Source organism: Triticum urartu, chromosome 7A, assembly GCF_056163025.1.
Source record: "Triticum urartu cultivar PI428250 chromosome 7A, HENAU_Tu73, whole genome shotgun sequence".
Classification (NCBI taxonomy): domain Eukaryota; kingdom Viridiplantae; phylum Streptophyta; class Magnoliopsida; order Poales; family Poaceae; genus Triticum; species Triticum urartu.
This window is the reverse complement of record NC_141879.1, coordinates 553,193,625-553,209,757: the sequence shown is the minus strand read 5'-3', so window position 1 is coordinate 553,209,757 and position 16,133 is coordinate 553,193,625. Positions and strand designations below refer to the sequence as shown.

The window sequence follows — 16,133 nt, the reverse complement described above, 5'->3', positions numbered from 1 at the left end:
TTTCCTTCTTCTCCTCCACCTCTTTCCCCCCCAAGTCCTAATCCAACTAGGAAAAGGGAGGGAGTCCTACTCCCGGTGGGAGTAGGACTCCTCCTGGCACGCCCCCTCTCCTGGCCGGCCGCACCCCCCCTTTGCTCCTTTATATACGGGGGTAGGGGCACCCTAGAGACACAACAATTGATCAGTTGATCTTTTAGCCGTGTGCGGTGCCCCCCTCCACCATAGTCCACCTCGATAATACTGTAGCGGTGCTTAGGCGAAGCCCTACGTCGGTAGAACATCATCATCGTCACCATGCCGTCATGCTGACGAAACTCTCCCTCAACACTCGGCTGGATCGGAGTTCGAGGGACGTCATCGGGCTGAACGTGTGCTGAACTCGGAGGTACCGTGCGTTCAGTACTTGATCGACCAGATCGTGAAGACGTACGACTACATCAACCGCGTTGTGCTAACGCTTCCGCTTTTGGTCTACGAGGGTACGTGGACAACACTCTCCCCTCTCGTTGTTGTGCATCACCATGATCTTGCGTGTGCGTAGGAATTTTTTTGAAATTACTACGTTCCTCAACACCGCCCCCTCCGGACTCGACGCACTGGCACATGCACTTCGACGGCTCAAAGATGCGACTCGGTCTGGGAGCCAGCATAGTGCTGTCCTCCCCCAAGGGCAACCGGTTCAAGTACGGACTCCATATCCACTTCGCCGCCTCCAACAACGTTGCTGAGTACGAAGCCCTTGTGCACGGCCTCCGGCTTGCCAAGCAGCTCGGCATCCAGTGCATCCTGTGCTTCGGCGACTCGGATCTGGTGGTGCAGCAGTGCTCAGGCGAGTGGGACGCGCACGACTCCAACATGGCGAGCTACTGCTTCCTCGTCCAGAAGTTGTCCGGGTTCCACGTCCCGCGCACGGAGAACGAGGCGGCCGACATGCTCGCCAAGATCGCCTCATCTCGGTAGTCCATCCCATCTGGCATCTCCCTCGAGCATCTGCACAAGCCGTCCGTCAAGACATCTCCGGACTCCGAGTCCATCCATGTGCCGACCGACCTGGCCGCGCCTCAACCCGGCCCGGGGACTGCTCCGACCGACCCGGCCGCGCCTCAACCCGGCCCAAGGACTGCTCCAACCGACCCGGCCGCGCCTCAACCCGGCCCGGGGACTACTCCAACCGACCCGGCCGCGCCTCAACCCGCCCCGGGGGCTGCCGAACTCATCCCGGGGGCTGCCGAACCCGGCTCGGGGGCCGTCGACCCGGAGCCGGAAATAGTGTCCGTCTTCGCTGTGGTGACGGCGCCATCCTGGGCCCTGCCCATCTCGGAGTTCCTGGAGAACGGGGTCTTCCCCATGGACGAGACAGAAACTCGGCAAGTGCAGCGTCGAGCGTCCGCCTACAACATCATCAACAACGAGCTCGTCAAGCGCAGCTCCACCGGCGTGTTCCAACGCTGCGTCGAGCAGGACAAGGGTATTGAGATCCTCCTTGACATACACCAAGGCGAGTGTGGGCACCACGCGGCCTCGCGGTCCCTGGTGGCCAAGACCTTCCGCCATGGTTTCTACTTTCCCACGGCCCTCGAAGATGCAGAGTCACTCATCAACAAGTGCGAGGGATGCCAGCGCTTCAGCAAGCGCAGCCACCGGCCGACGTCAGCACTCCGGACCATCCCAATCGCCTGGCTCTTCGCTGTCTGGGAACTCGACATGGTGGGGCCCATCAAGACCGCCCAAGGCGGCATGACGCATTTGCTGGTGGCGGTGGACAAGTTCACCAAATCGATCGAAGCAAGGCCAATCAAGAAGCTAGATGGCCTGACGGCCGTTCGGTTCATCAAGGACATCGCGGTGCACTACGACATGCCGAACAACATCATCATGGACAACAGCACCAACTTGGCCAAGGGCACGCTCAGGCAGTACTGCTCCGTCTCCGGCATCCGCCTCGACCTGGCTTCTATTGCACATCCGTGGTCCAACGGCTAGGTCGAGCGGGCCAACGGCCTCATCCTATCCGGCATCAAGCTGCGACTCGTCGAGCCACTCGTCTGTTCCCCCGGCAGCTGGCTCGATGAGTTGCCTACTGTCCTCTGGAGTCTCCGCACCATGCCAAACCGGGCGACCGGGTTCACCCCATTCTTCCTTGTCTACGGAGCAGAAGCCGTCATTCTGACCGACGTCGAGTTCGACTCGCCGCGTGTCACTATGTACACGGAAGCCGAAGCTAAAGAAGCTTGCGAAGACGGCGTCGACCTACTTGAAGAAGCATGTCTCCTAGTGCTCAGTCGCTCGGCCATCTACCAGCAAGGCCTAAGGCACTACCATAGCAAGAAAATCAAGCCCCTCGCCTTTCGGGAGGGAGACCTCGTCCTCCGCCTCGTCCAGTAGCAGGCCGGCCAGCACAACCTGTCCTCCCCATGGGAGGGTCCCTTCATCGTCAGCAAGGCCTTGTGTGATCGCAACGCGCACTACCTCATCGATGCCCGCAAGTCAAACAAGCGCAAGAGGGGCACCGCCGGCGAAGAAACAACCGTGCCATGGAATGCGGAGCTCCTCCGTCCGTTTTATAGTTAGCCATATGCATGTATGTATCACTGCCTTTTGTAATCATCTGGAAACTATGGGAGCCCCGAACAATGCTCGGGGCTCCCCTTTTTCGCGACCAAGCTATTGTGTCCCCTACATTTTCGTGCATTACTTTCCTTGTAAGCCAACCTGGCCGCTGGATTGACTCGCTCGACCCGGGGGCTCGGGGGCTGGCCGGCTTGGCCACCCGCCGCTTCCCTTAGCAACTCCTGACGCGTCGGACCGCCGCGGCCTCTCACTTCACCCTAAGCCACAGAACCGGCTTCGTCTGTTGGCTGGCAAGCACATGAGACCAGAGCACTAGCGCGCCTCGAGCACTAAGTCAATAACTGCCGGGTCGTCCAGCCCGGCCCCGCCACTTTAAAAGTCGCCGCACGACCGGCTGCTCGCCAACCCGGCCCCACCGGATTGCCGCCAGCCGGCCCAGTGGGTGTTTCGCTCATGCTCAACGTTTCGAAATGCTAAATATTGCATGTTCCACCCAAAGGACGAACCCCTTGTCACGGACCGGAGCCTCGGCCGTCAGACTCGCGCGCGGGGGGGGGGGGGGGTGAACCCAAAGGAGGAGAAGTCGCGAGAAAAAAAGCTTCAAAGACGAAGAGCAAGAGCGCTGGCATCCATGAGTTTTTTCGCATGCTGCCAGGTTGCTTGACCCGCCCCTGCCACTCCAAGCCGCCAAGCGACCGGTCGCCCGCCAACCCAGCCTTACCGGGTTGCCACCGGCCGACCCAGTGGGTGTTTTCGCTCGCGCTCAACATTACGAAGGCCTAAGTACTACACGCTCCCCTCAAAAGGCCGAACCCTTTGTCACGGAACGGAGCCTCGACCGTCAGACTCGCGGGGGAGAAGCCCAAGAGGGAAGAATGCAGGAAAACGGCTCAAAAAACGAAAAAGCAAATGCACAAACGTCCACAAGGCTCATACATCGTAAATTAAGAAACAGGCGCAAGGCCAGAGTTCATTACACCCAAGTCAACCCCAGTGGGTGGGTGGACCTGCTACCTAACCAAAAAAATTACAAAGTTAAAATTAGGCATCTCCGCCGCCGAGGTGTCGACATCGTCCTCTCCGGCGTCCGCGTCGCGATAGATGCCCGTCTCCTCAGAGCTACCCTTCGGGTCATCCAGAAGAAGGGCGTAGTCCTCGGCGGGCACGACTCCGCCATCCTCCACCCGCTCCGGCTGGAACTCGTCATGGAAGGCGAACCCGGCGATGTAGCTGGCCCGGGCGGTGATCCGTCGGCCTCCGCCTGCAGCTGGCTCTCTGAGCCGGCCCGCTGGCCCATCAATGCATCCAGTGCCAGGTCCGGGTGCCAGGACAGCATGAACCGAAGTGCCATCTCAGCACAAGCTCGGGCGGCAGAAACCCGCCACTCATGAGATGGTCCGGGCCCACCTCCAACTACCTCGCCAGCCGCGTGAAGCTGCTCGGCGCGACGGTGCCCGGCCAGAGGGCCACTATCATCGCCGCACCGGCCTCAGAATGCCGCCCCATCTGCTCACCCATGACTCGCAGACGGGCCTCGGCGGCGGCCACGATCTCTGGGAAGGTCCATGCCACCTGCGGGTCGGTCCCGGAGCCGACGACTCCTTGCGGGTCGCGCTAAAAGCGGACCGCCTCCTCCGCCAGCTAGCGCATCTCCGGGAAGGCCCCTATCGAAGAGAAAAGCAAGCCGGAAGAAAGCCACTGAGGAAGGAAAGCCGGAGTCCCAACCCGGTAACAACAAAACCGAAGGAAAGCACTTACTGGAGAAGGACTCTTCCAGGTGTTGCGCTCAGAGCAACGTACCGCGCCACTCTCGGGAGATGGTGCGGTCACGCTCCTGGAGCTCCTTCTCTAGCTCGGAGACCTTGGCAAGGGCTGCCTTCAGCTCGGCCTCCTTGTCCTCGGCCGCCTTCCCGGCCTCCTCGCGGCGCCGGGCCTCCTCCGTCGCGGCCACTAGCGCCTTCAGGCGCTCCACCTCGGCATGGAGCTGCCCTTGTCATTGGCTAGCTGGTCGCGTTGCTGGTCCGCCTCGGCAAGGGCTTGCTACGCCTCCACGACCTTGGCGGCCTCCGCCTTGAGGCGCTCCACCTCGGCCTCGAGGCGGCCCTTGTCGCCCTCCAGCCGCTCCTGCCGCCAGCTGGCTTCATCAAGCGCCTGCCGGGCTCCCGCCGCCTCCGCACTCGCCCGCTCCACCTCGGGTCCAAGCCGACCGGCATCGGCAATGAGCCGGTCATAGTGGAAGCCGGCCCAGACCAGCCGCGTCCTCCAGGACAGCACCTCAGCTGCAAAAAAGAAGCTCAGAAACAAAGTATTACTTAAGACTCAACCCAACTGCTGCGCAGTTGGCCCGAATCTCGGGGGCTACACCCAGTGGGTGCGCTAGCGCGCCCCCACTAGAAAAGAGCGTGCAAAAAAGGTACCCGCCACGGCGCGGAGCTCCTCCTCCTTGGCGGCAAGCCGCTCCTTGAGACGACGGTGCGTCTCAAGGAGCCGGTTGAAGACGCTAACCCGGTAGGCGTCCAGTTGCTGCAAAAAGAAGCGATCAACACAAAACATCAAGATAAGATTCGACCCAACTGATGCACAGTTGGCCTGAATCTCGGGGGCTACACCGAGTGGGTGCGCTGGCGCGCCCCCACGAAGTAAAGATAATAAAAGGGAAAGAAGAACATAAGAGGAACTTACAAGCACGGCGCGCTCCAGCTCCTGCGTCGCCTCGACCTCGGCCTGGGCGAAGGCCTGGATCCGGTCCGCCCGCCCTCGCTGGCGCCGGGTCATGGCATTCATCGCCGCCTCCTCCTGGGTTGGGGGCCCGAAGAAGATCTCGCCGGCCCCGCTCCGCCCCGGCTGCGACCCGACAGCCCGGCGGCCCTCGAGCTTGAGCACCAGGGCGTGTTCCAACGCCGGCTCCGCGGACCGACCGGCCCGCGGCTCCACCACCAGCGGCGTCTCACTCGCTGGCGCCCGGGCCGTTCTCGCCGGCGTCATCTGCGACACCTCCCCCAAGACGGCGCCTCCACCGCCTCCGCCGGCTCCCGCCCGCTCGACCATGTCGGTCCGTGGCGGGACGCCGTCCCCAGCGACCACGACCTCCCGATCGAGGTCCATTGCGTCGACGCGGCCACCATGGCCGCGCCCCCCTCCAGCGACGGCACAAAGGCCATCTCCACCGCCACCGTTCCCGCCAACATCTCCAGCCACGTCGGCTCCCGCCCACGCCGCCGCGGCTCTAACCCAAGCCCGGGTCGACGCCGCCTCCAGCTCCGCCTCGACCCGGTTCCTGTCCCGCCAGGCCAGGCCTACGGCATCGGACGGGTCCAGACAAAGGTCCGGATCCGCCCGCCCCTCCTCCTCCTCGTCCCGGTCGGCGGTGCCGGACCGGCTCCTCCGGAACGCGGAGCCCTCGGCTGACACCGCGTCCGCCACCGCCACCGCCAGCGAGATCGGCGACCTGAAACACAAGACGAAGTAAATACAAGACAAGCAAAGCTGCTCAACGACTTGGTCCGAGCTAGAAGGAAAGCTTACCCCGTAACCACCGGGACAGCGGGTCTCGCCGCCCTCTCCTACGGCGCGGCGCGCCTCCTCTTGGCGGCCAGCTTCGCTACCTCGGCCGGGTCCGCTACGCGCTTCGCGGCCGGGGCTCACGACGCGACTTTGTCCTTCCCATGCGGTCGCCTCGCCGCCGGCGCTCCCCGAGCCACCCCGGCCCCAACTGCGCTGCCACCTCCTCCACTCGGCGCCACTGTATCAACGGCTCATGTCGGCGCCTCGACCCGGCAACCCGGTAATTCGAATAGAACACAAGAACGCTCAAAGGCTTACCAGCTTGGCGCCCCACGCCAGCGTCGGGTGCCGCCTCCTCCTCCCCGCCGTGGGCCCCGGGCTCCTCCGAGGCAGCGCGCACCACCTACGCCCACGCCCGGTCATAAGGATGCCGGATGGCATTCAGATGCACTTCCCGCGTTGCGTCGGGACGGACAAGAAGATAAGCGCCAGCAAAGTATGAAGACCAAGGACTCACCGCGGGTGCCGAGTTCACGCGACTGTACTGGGCCTTCCCGAACTCCCAGTCGCCTTAGAGATGTCGTTAACCCGGCGCGCGACCAGGTCCGTGCCCAGTCGCGTGCTTGCCTTGCGGTTGGGATCCTGGACGCCGGTCATCTCCCCAATGAGATGGCTGCGCTGCTGCAGCGACGACACTCGACGAATGATGAAGGCAGTGATGAGGTCGGTGCCGGTGAGCCCCTCCCGCTCCTTCATCACCGATATCCGCTCGCACAAGTTGAGCACCTCCTGCGACGGGCGTTTGGGGTAGTACCCCCAGTTCTACTTCTCCTTTGGCGGCAAGTTGACGAAGGGAGGCAGGTTGATGCGATCCGCGCCGAGGTTGCGGACGTAGAAGAAAGAATTCTGCCATTTCTTGGCAGAGTCCTCCAGGAGCATCTTCGGGCAGTCAGCGCCCGACCGTGTCAAGATGACGGCGGCCCCGCGCTCCGACATCTCCCCGGCCCTCGGCCCCTGCTACTTCAAGGAGAAGAAGCGTACCCAGAGATCGATCGAAGGTTCGACCCCCAGGTACCCCTCGCAGAGGGTCACGAAGCCGGATAGCTGCACAATGGCGCCAGCGCCCAGATGATGAGGCTGGTGCCCGAAGAACTCCAGGAAGTCACGGAAGAAGCCGCTCGCAGGAATCCCGAACCTGCGCTTGAAGTGCGGGAGGAAGACGACCCGCTCCATGCCCTCAGGCCGCGGCTCCCGCTTGCCCCGCGGCGGGCGCGCGGCAACCTCCGTCTCCGACGGCAGGCACCTGGTGGCGCGGAGCTGGGCGATGTCCTCAAGGGTGATGGTCGAGCCCATCCACGAGCCCGACGGCAGCACCATCAACGAAGAAGCAAGAGAAGAAGAAGAAGAAGAAGGCAACCGCAAGGCTCTGCTCGAGGCAACGGGTGTCGTAGTGCGCGGCATTCGCAAGCAGCAGCAGAAGGAAGACGAAGGCAGGAGGGCGCAGGTGCGAATGGTTTCCACCGCCCCCTCCTCGCCCCAATTTATAAGCCACGGTTCAAAACATGGGGAAGTGGGACCGTTTGCGCTCGCCTCCCCCACTTCCCCGCAATAACTGCACAAGTACACGCGCAATAACTGCCTCGAGAATGGCAACCAACTCGCGGACGCCGCAATAAATCTGCCCATGAGGGCCGTGGGCGCGCGGCCCTAGGCCACTCTGCACTGCCCTGTCCTATCCGGCGCATGGACTGTCAGGCCCCTCCGGCTCCCGGACGCCACGTGGCGCCCGCGCAAGGCCCGAAAGATTGCCTCCAAAATTCGGCGGACTCCTCGGTTTCCCGCCACAATCAAGATGATGCGATCCGGCTTTCGGAAGCCGGCACACGGTGGGTGTTGCCGGACCCGGCGGCCTCAAGATTCACCTCCATCAAGGGGGAAACTGTGAAGGACCTCCCACCCGAAGACGGCGGACCTTCACAGCTTCGGGGACTACTGTCGAGGGATGGACCCCGGGCAGGCAACGGAACCCGGATCCTTTGAAAAAACAACGGGACTGGCATAGCCGCTCAAGATGGCTCGTGCTCGGCCGAGTCGCTCGACTCGGCCAAGCCCCCTCAACCCGGCCTAATCCGCAAGACTTCTCCAACAAGCTAGCCCAGGGCGGCCGAGCCCGGCGCACCAAGACTTACCCGATAAGCCAACGCCCCTTGGCGTGTACTACAACCCGGCCAAGGGTTAGCGGCCATCCCATCCCATTTGTACGATGGGACGAGTCACCACCAACTGATGACCGAAGCCACAGTGTCCTGCCAATGCCTTTGGTCAGCCGGACGAGGCAATAGTGCCCCCCACCTACCCGCTGACCAGGCTCGGCATGGCAACAGTGCACCCGTCGTCACCCATGACGCCAGCAAGCGGCGACCTCACGGAGCGCCAATGTAGCCGACTTGACTCGGCCACGCCCTGACGATCGACAAGACGGCCAACAGTGCCACCATACCCGCCGGGCCCCGCGCCCGGGGAACCCGGCGAGACCTGGTACCCGGCGGGTCCCAGCACCAGGTCCCCAGACGCTGACAACCTGGCCCCGCGGCCTTGTAACATTACCATTGTACCCCTGGGGGGTTGACCTATAAAACCCCCCAGGAGGCCTCCATGCACGGGTGAGAAAGTAAGTAGGTGAAGAACGCAGCAGGAGAACACCCACACACAGGGAGAGAGCAGCCCAAGCCTCGGCCTGCCTTTCTTCCTCCTCAATACAGCTCAAGGATCAACTCTATACTGTAACACATAAACCACACTCGGCAGGACTAGGGGTGTTATCTCTCCGGAGAGTCCCGAACCTGGGTATGTCTTGCGTCCCACGCTCGCTCATGCCAACTCGCCTCCGGAGCCCACCAGTGCCCTCGAGCCTCCTCCTCTCTTTAGCCATCCCATGGCATCTGCCGTGTGCCCACCACGACAGGGCTTCTACATCAACACCATAGCCTCTCCGATGATGTGTGAGTAGTTTACCACAGACCTTCGGGTCCATAGTTATTAGCTAGATGGCTTCTTCTCTCTCTTTGGATCTCAATACAAAGTTCTCCTCTATTCTCTTGGAGATCTATCCGATGTAATTCTTTTTGCGGTGTGTTTGTCGAGATCCGATGAATTGTGGGTTTATGATCAAGATTATCTATGAACAATATTTGATTCTTATCTGAATTCTTTTATGCATGATTTAATATCTTTGCAAGTATCTTCGAATTATCAGTTTGGTTTGTCCTACTAGAATGATCTTTCTTGCAATGGGAGAAGTGCTTAGCTTTGGGTTCAATCTTGCGGTGTCCTTTCCCAGTGACAGCAGGGGCAGCAAGGCACGTATTGTATTGTTGCCATCGAGGATAAAAAGATGGGGTTTATATCTTATTGCTTGAGTTTATCCCTCTACATCATGTCATCTTGCCTAATGCGTTACTCTGTTCTTATGAACTTAATACTATAGATGCATGCTGGATAGCGGTCGATGTGTGGAGTAATAGTAGTAGATGCAGAATCGTTTCAATCTACTTGTCGCTGACATGATGCCTATATACATGATCATGCCTAGATATTCTCATAACTATGCACTTTTCTATCAATTTCTCGACAGTAATTCGTTCACCCATTGTAGAATATGCTATCTTGAGAGAAGCCACTAGTGAAACCTATGGCCCCCGGGTCTATCTTCCATCATATTATTTTCCTATCTACTTGCTATTTCCATAGTTGTTTATTTTGCAATCTTTATTTTCCAATCTATACAATAAAAATACCAAAAATATTTATCTTATTATCTCTATCAGATCTCACTTTTGTAAGTGACCGTGAAGGGATTGACAACCCCTTTATCGCGTTGGTTGCGAGGTTCTTGTTTGTTCGTGCAGGTACAAGGCGACTTGTGTGTTACCTCCTACTGGATTGATACCTTGGTTCTCAAAACTAAGGGAAATACTTACGCTACTTTGTTGCATCACCCTTTCCTCTTCAAGGGAAAACCAACGCAAGCTCATGAGGTAGCAATCCCATCTCAGATATCATGGCTTCAAGCCATTTTGCGGAATCTGGGCTCATCATTGCTTCCTCATAGTTCGTAGGTTCATCATGGTCAAGTAACATGACTTCCAGAAAAGGATTACCGTACCACTCTGGTGCAGACCTTATTCTGGTGGACCTACGAGGTTCGGTAGTAACTTGATTAGAAGTTTCATGATCATCATCATTAGCTTCCTCACTAATTTGTGTATGAATCACTGGAACTGATTTCTGTGATGAACTACTTTCCAATAAGGGAGGAGGTATAATTACCTCATCAAGTTCTACTTTTCTCCCACTCACTTCTTTCGAGAGAAACTCCTCCTCTAGAAAGGATCCATTCTTAGCAACGAATATCTTGCCTTCGGATCTGTGATAGAAGGTGTACCCAACAGTCTCCTTTGGGTATCCTATGAAGACACATTTCTCCGATTTGGATTCGAGCTTATCAGGTTGAAGATTTTTCACATAAGCATCGCAGCCCCAAACTTTAAGAAACAACAACTTGGGTTTCTTGCCAACCACAGTTCATAAGGTGTCGTCTCAACGGATTTCGATGGTGCCCTATTTAATGTGAATGCAGCCGTCTCTAAAGTATAACCCCAAAACGATAGCGGTAAATCAGTAAGAGACATCATAGATCGCACCATATCTAATAAAGTGTGGTTACGACATGGGGACACACCATTACGTTGTGGTGTTCCAGGTGGCGTGAGTTGCGAAACTATTCTGCATTGTTTCAAATGAAGTCCAAACTCATAACTCAAATATTCACCTCCACGATCAGATCGTAGAAACTTAATTTTCCTGTTACAATGATTTTCCACTTCACTCTGAAATTCTTTGAACTTTTCAAATGTTTCAGACTTATGTTTCATCAAGTAGACATACCCATATCTGCTCAAATCATTTGTGAAGGTCAGAAAATAACGATACCCGCCACAAGCATCAACACTCATCAAACCGCATACATCAGTATGTACTATTTCCAATAAGTCTGCTGCTTGTTCCATTGTTCCGTAGAACGGAGTCTTAGTCATCTTGCCCATGAGGCATGGTTCGCAAGCATCAAGTGATTCCAAAAGTCCATCAGCATAGAGTTTCTTCATGCACTTTACACCAATATGACCTAAACGGCAGTGCCACAAATAAGTTGCACTATCAATATTAAACTTATATCTTTTGGCTTCAATACTTTGAATATGTGTATCACTACTATCAAGATTTAGTAAAAATAGACCACTCATTAAGGGTGCATGACCATAAAATATATTACTCATATAAATAGAACAACCATTATTCTCTGATTTAAATGAATAACCGTCTCGTATCAAACAAGATCCAGATATAATGTTCATCTTAACGCTGGCACCAAATAACAATTATTCAGGTCTAAAACTAATCCTGAAGGTAGATGTGGAGGTAGCGTGCCGACGACGATCACATCGACTTTGGAACCATTTCCTACGCGCATCGTCACCTCGTCCTTAGACAATCTTCGCTTAATCCGTAGCCCCTATTTCGAGTTGCAAATATTAGCAACAGAACCAGTATCAAATACCCAGGTGCTACTACGAGCATTAGTAAGGTACACATCAATAACATGTATATCAAATATAACTTTCACTTTGCCATCCTTCTTATCCGCCAAATACTTGGGGCAGTTCCGCTTCCAGTGACTAGTCCCTTTGCAATAGAAGCACTCGGTCTCAGGCTTAGGTCTAGACTTGGGCTTCTTCACTTGAGCATCGACTTGCTTGCCGTTCTTCTTGAAGTTCCCCTTCTTCCCTTTGCCCTTCTTCTTGAAACTGGTGGTCTTGTTGACCATCAACACTTGATGCTCCTTCTTGATTTCTACGTCCGTAGCCTTTAGCATCGCGAAGAGCTCGGGAATTGTCTTATCCATCCCTTGCATATTATAGTTCATCACGAAGCTTTTGTAGCTTGGTGGCAGTGATTGAAGAACTCTGTCAATGACACTATCAATAGGAAGATTAACCCCCAGTTGAGTCAATTTATTATGATACCCAGACATTTTGAGTATATGTTCACTGGGAGAACTATTCTCCTACATTTTGAAGCTATAGAACTTATTAGAGACATCATATCTCTCAATCCGGGCATTTGCTTGAAATATTAACTTCAATTCCTGGAACATCTCATATGCTCCATGACGTTTAAGACATCGTTGAAGTCCCGGTTCTAAGACGTAAAGCATGGCACACTGAACTATCGAGTAGTCACCAGCTTTGCTCTGCCAAACATTCTTAACGTCATCACTAGCATCTACAGTAGGCCTAGCACCTAGCGGTGTTTCCAGGACGTAATTCTTCTGTGCAGCAATGAGGATAATCCTCAAGTTACGGACCCAGACCGTGTAGTTGCTACCATCATCTTTCAACTTAGCTTTCTCTAGGAACACATTAAAATTCAATGGAACAACAGCACGGGCCATTTATCTACAATAACATAGATATGCAAAATACTATCAGGTACTAAGTTCATGATAAATTAAAGTTCAATTAATCATATTACTTAAGAACTCCCACTTAGATAGACAGCCCTCTAATCATCTAAGTGATCACGTGATCCATATCAACTAAACCATGTCCGATCATCACATGAGATGGAGTAGTTTTCAATGGTGAACATCACTATGTTGATCATATCTACTATATGATTCACGCTCGACCTTTCGGTCTCAGTGTTCCGAGGCCATATCTGCATATGCTAGGCTCGTCAAGTTTAACCCTACTATTCTGCTTGTGCAAAACTGGCTTGCACTCGTTGTATGTGAACGTAGAGCTTATCACACCCGATCATCACGTGGTGTCTCGGCACGACGAACTGTAGCAATGGTGCATACTCAGGGAGAACACTTATACCTTGAAATTTAGTGAGAGATCATCTTATAATGCTACCGCCGTACTAAGCAAAATAACATGCATAAAGGATAAACATCACATGCAATCAATATAAGTGATATGATATGGCCATCATCATCTTGTGCCTTTGATCTCCATTTCCAAAGCACCGTCATGATCACCATTGTCACCGGCTTGACACCTTGATCTCCATCATAGCATCATTGTCGTCTTGCCAACTATTTCTTCTACGACTATCACTGCCGCTTAGTGATGAAGTAAAGCAATTACATGGCGATTGCATTTCATACAATAAAGCGACAATCATATGGCTCCTGCCAGTTGCCGATAACTGTATTACAAAACATGATCATCTCATACAATAATTTATATAATCATGTCTTGACCATATCACATCACAACATGCCCTGCAAAAACAAGTTAGACATCCTCTACTTTGTTGTTGCAAGTTTTACGTGGCTACTACGGGCTTAGCAAGAACCGTTCTTACCTACACATCAAAAACCACAACGCGGTATAGTGATTGCTTTTTGATCTTCAGAAAGAACCCTGTTCATTGAATCCGTTTCAACTAAAGTTGGAGAAACTGACACCCGCTAGCCACCTGTGTGCAAAGCACGTCGGTAGAACTAGTCTCATGAACGTGGTCATGTAATGTCGGTCCGGGCCGCTTCATCCAATAATACCGCCGAATCAAGAAACAACTAGTGACGGCAAGACCTGGCTCGGATGCCACAGTTGGGGAACGTAGTATTTCAAAAATTTGCCAACGATCACGCAAGATCTATCTAGGAGAAGCATAGCAACGAGCGAGGAGAGTGTGTCCACGTACCCTCGTAGACCGAAAGCGGAAGCGTTAAGTAACGCGGTTGATGTAGTCGAACGTCTTCGTGATCCAACCGATCAAGTACCGAGCGCACGGCACCTCCGCGATCTGCACACGTTCAGCTCGGTGATGTCCCTCAAACTCTAGATCCAGCTGAGGCCGAGGGAGAGTTTCGTCAGCACGACAGCTTGTTGATGGTGATGATGAAGTTACCGACGCAGGGCTTCGCCTAAGCACTACGACAATATGACCAAGGTGGGAATCTGTGGAGGGGGCACCGCACATGGCTAAGAAATCAACTTGTGTGTCTATGGGGTGCCCCCTCCCCCGTATATAAAGGAGTGGAGGAGGGGGCCGGCCGACCTCATGGGGTGCGCCCCAAGGGGGGAATCCTACTCCTACTAGGAGTAGGTTCCCCCCTTTCCTAGTCCAACTAGGAGGGGAAAGGAAGGGGAAGAAGAGAAGAAGGAAAGGGGGGGCGGCCACCCCTCCCCAATTCGGATTGGGCTTGGGGGAACACGCCCCTCCTCTTGGCCGCCTCCTCTCTCTTTCACTAAAGCCCATGAAGGCCCATTAACCCCCCGGGGGGTTCCGGTAACGCCCCGATACTCCGGAAAATGCCCAAACCTATCTGAAACCTTTCCAGTGTCCAAACATACCTTCCAATATATCAATCTTCATGTCTCGACCATTTCGAGACTCCTCGTCATGTCCGTGATCACATCCGGGACTCTGAACAACCTTCCGTACATCAAATCACAAAACTCAAAATACATATCGTCATTGAACGTTAAGCATGCGGACCCTACGGGTTCGAGAACTACATAGACATGACCGAGACTCATCTCCGGTCAATAACCAATAGCGGAACCTGGATACTCATATTGGTTCCTACATATTTGATACGTCTCCAACGTATCTATAATTTTTGATTGTTCCATGCTATTATATTATCTGTTTTGGATGTTTAATGGGCTTTAATATGTTGTTTTATATTATTTTTGGGACTAACCTATTAACCGGAGGCCCAGTGCCAGTTTCTGTTTTTTTTGCCTATTTTAGAGTTTGCAGAAAAGGAATACCAAACGGAGTCCAAACGGAATGAAACCTTCGCGATGATCTTTCTTGGACCGAAAGCAATCCAGAAGACTTGGAGTCAAAGTTTGGAACTCCACGAGGAAGCCACGAGACAGGAGGGCGCGCCCCCACCCTCGTGAGCCCCTCGTAGCTCCACCGACGTACTTCTTTCGCTTATATAATCTCTTATACCTTAGAAACACTAGGGAGAGCCACGAAACCACTTTTTCACCGCCGCAACCTTCTGTACCCATGAGATCCCATCTTGGGGCCTTTTTCGGTGATCTGCCGGAGGGGGAATCGATCACGGAGGGCTTCTACATCAACACCATTGCCTCTCCGATGAAGCGTGAGTAGTTTACCACAGACCTTCGGGTCCATATTTATTAGCTAGATGACTTCTTCTCTCTATGTGATTCTCAATACAAAGTTCTCCTCGATGTTCTTGGAGATCTATTCGATGTAATACTCTTTTGCGGTGTGTTTGCCGAGATCTGATGAATTGTGGATTTATGAACAAGATTATATATGAATATTATTTGGTTCTTCTCTGAATTCTTATATGCATGATTTGATATCTTTGCAAGTCTCTTCGAATTATCGGTTTAGTTTGGCCTGCTAGATTGATCTTTTCTTGCAATGGGAGAAGTGCTTAGCTTTGGGTTCAATCTTGCGTGTCATTTCCCAGTGACAGTAGGGCAGCAATGCACGTATTGTATTGTTGCCCTCGAGGATAAAAAATGAGGTTTATATCATATTGCTTGAGTTTATCCCTCTACATCATGTCATCTTGTTTAATGCGTTACTGTAACACCCCAAGAATCATGATACAGTAATCTCCCCCTAATGGTGGCCATGTCATCGTGATTACTATGCAGCTTGCCATATGTCCAAAAATTAAAGCCATTTTCAAATTTAAAATAAAGTCCAATAAATTTTTTCTTCGAGCAGTAAAAGTAAATGTTCACAATATTATATAAATTCCACTGATCATTGTCATCTTCAATCCAACTTTAATTGAGACTCCAAAAATTTCTCTAGCTATTTTTGGATGACCCAACATCACCCTCCATCACTTTTAATTTCAAACCAAAATTCAAATGAATTCAAATGAGGTTCAAACTTTAGTAGCAGAGACATAATTTATTGTGCTATTTTCAGGAGCAGGTTTTATGTTTTATAAAACGTTTTTTTATGAAAACAGAAAACTAAAA

At 53.6% G+C, this 16,133-nt stretch overlaps 1 protein-coding gene across 1 annotated transcript; it reads left to right on the top strand.

Annotated features, from left to right (window-relative positions):
* Window positions 1–603: 603 nt before the first annotated feature.
* Window positions 604–1,983, top strand: LOC147960406 (uncharacterized). Its single transcript, XM_087533332.1, has 2 exons — window positions 604–945; window positions 1,000–1,983. The coding sequence occupies exons 1-2, from the start codon at window positions 604–606 to the stop codon at window positions 1,981–1,983; spliced, it is 1,326 nt and encodes a 441-aa protein (XP_087389458.1).
* The last annotated feature ends 14,150 nt before the right edge of the window (window positions 1,984–16,133 follow it).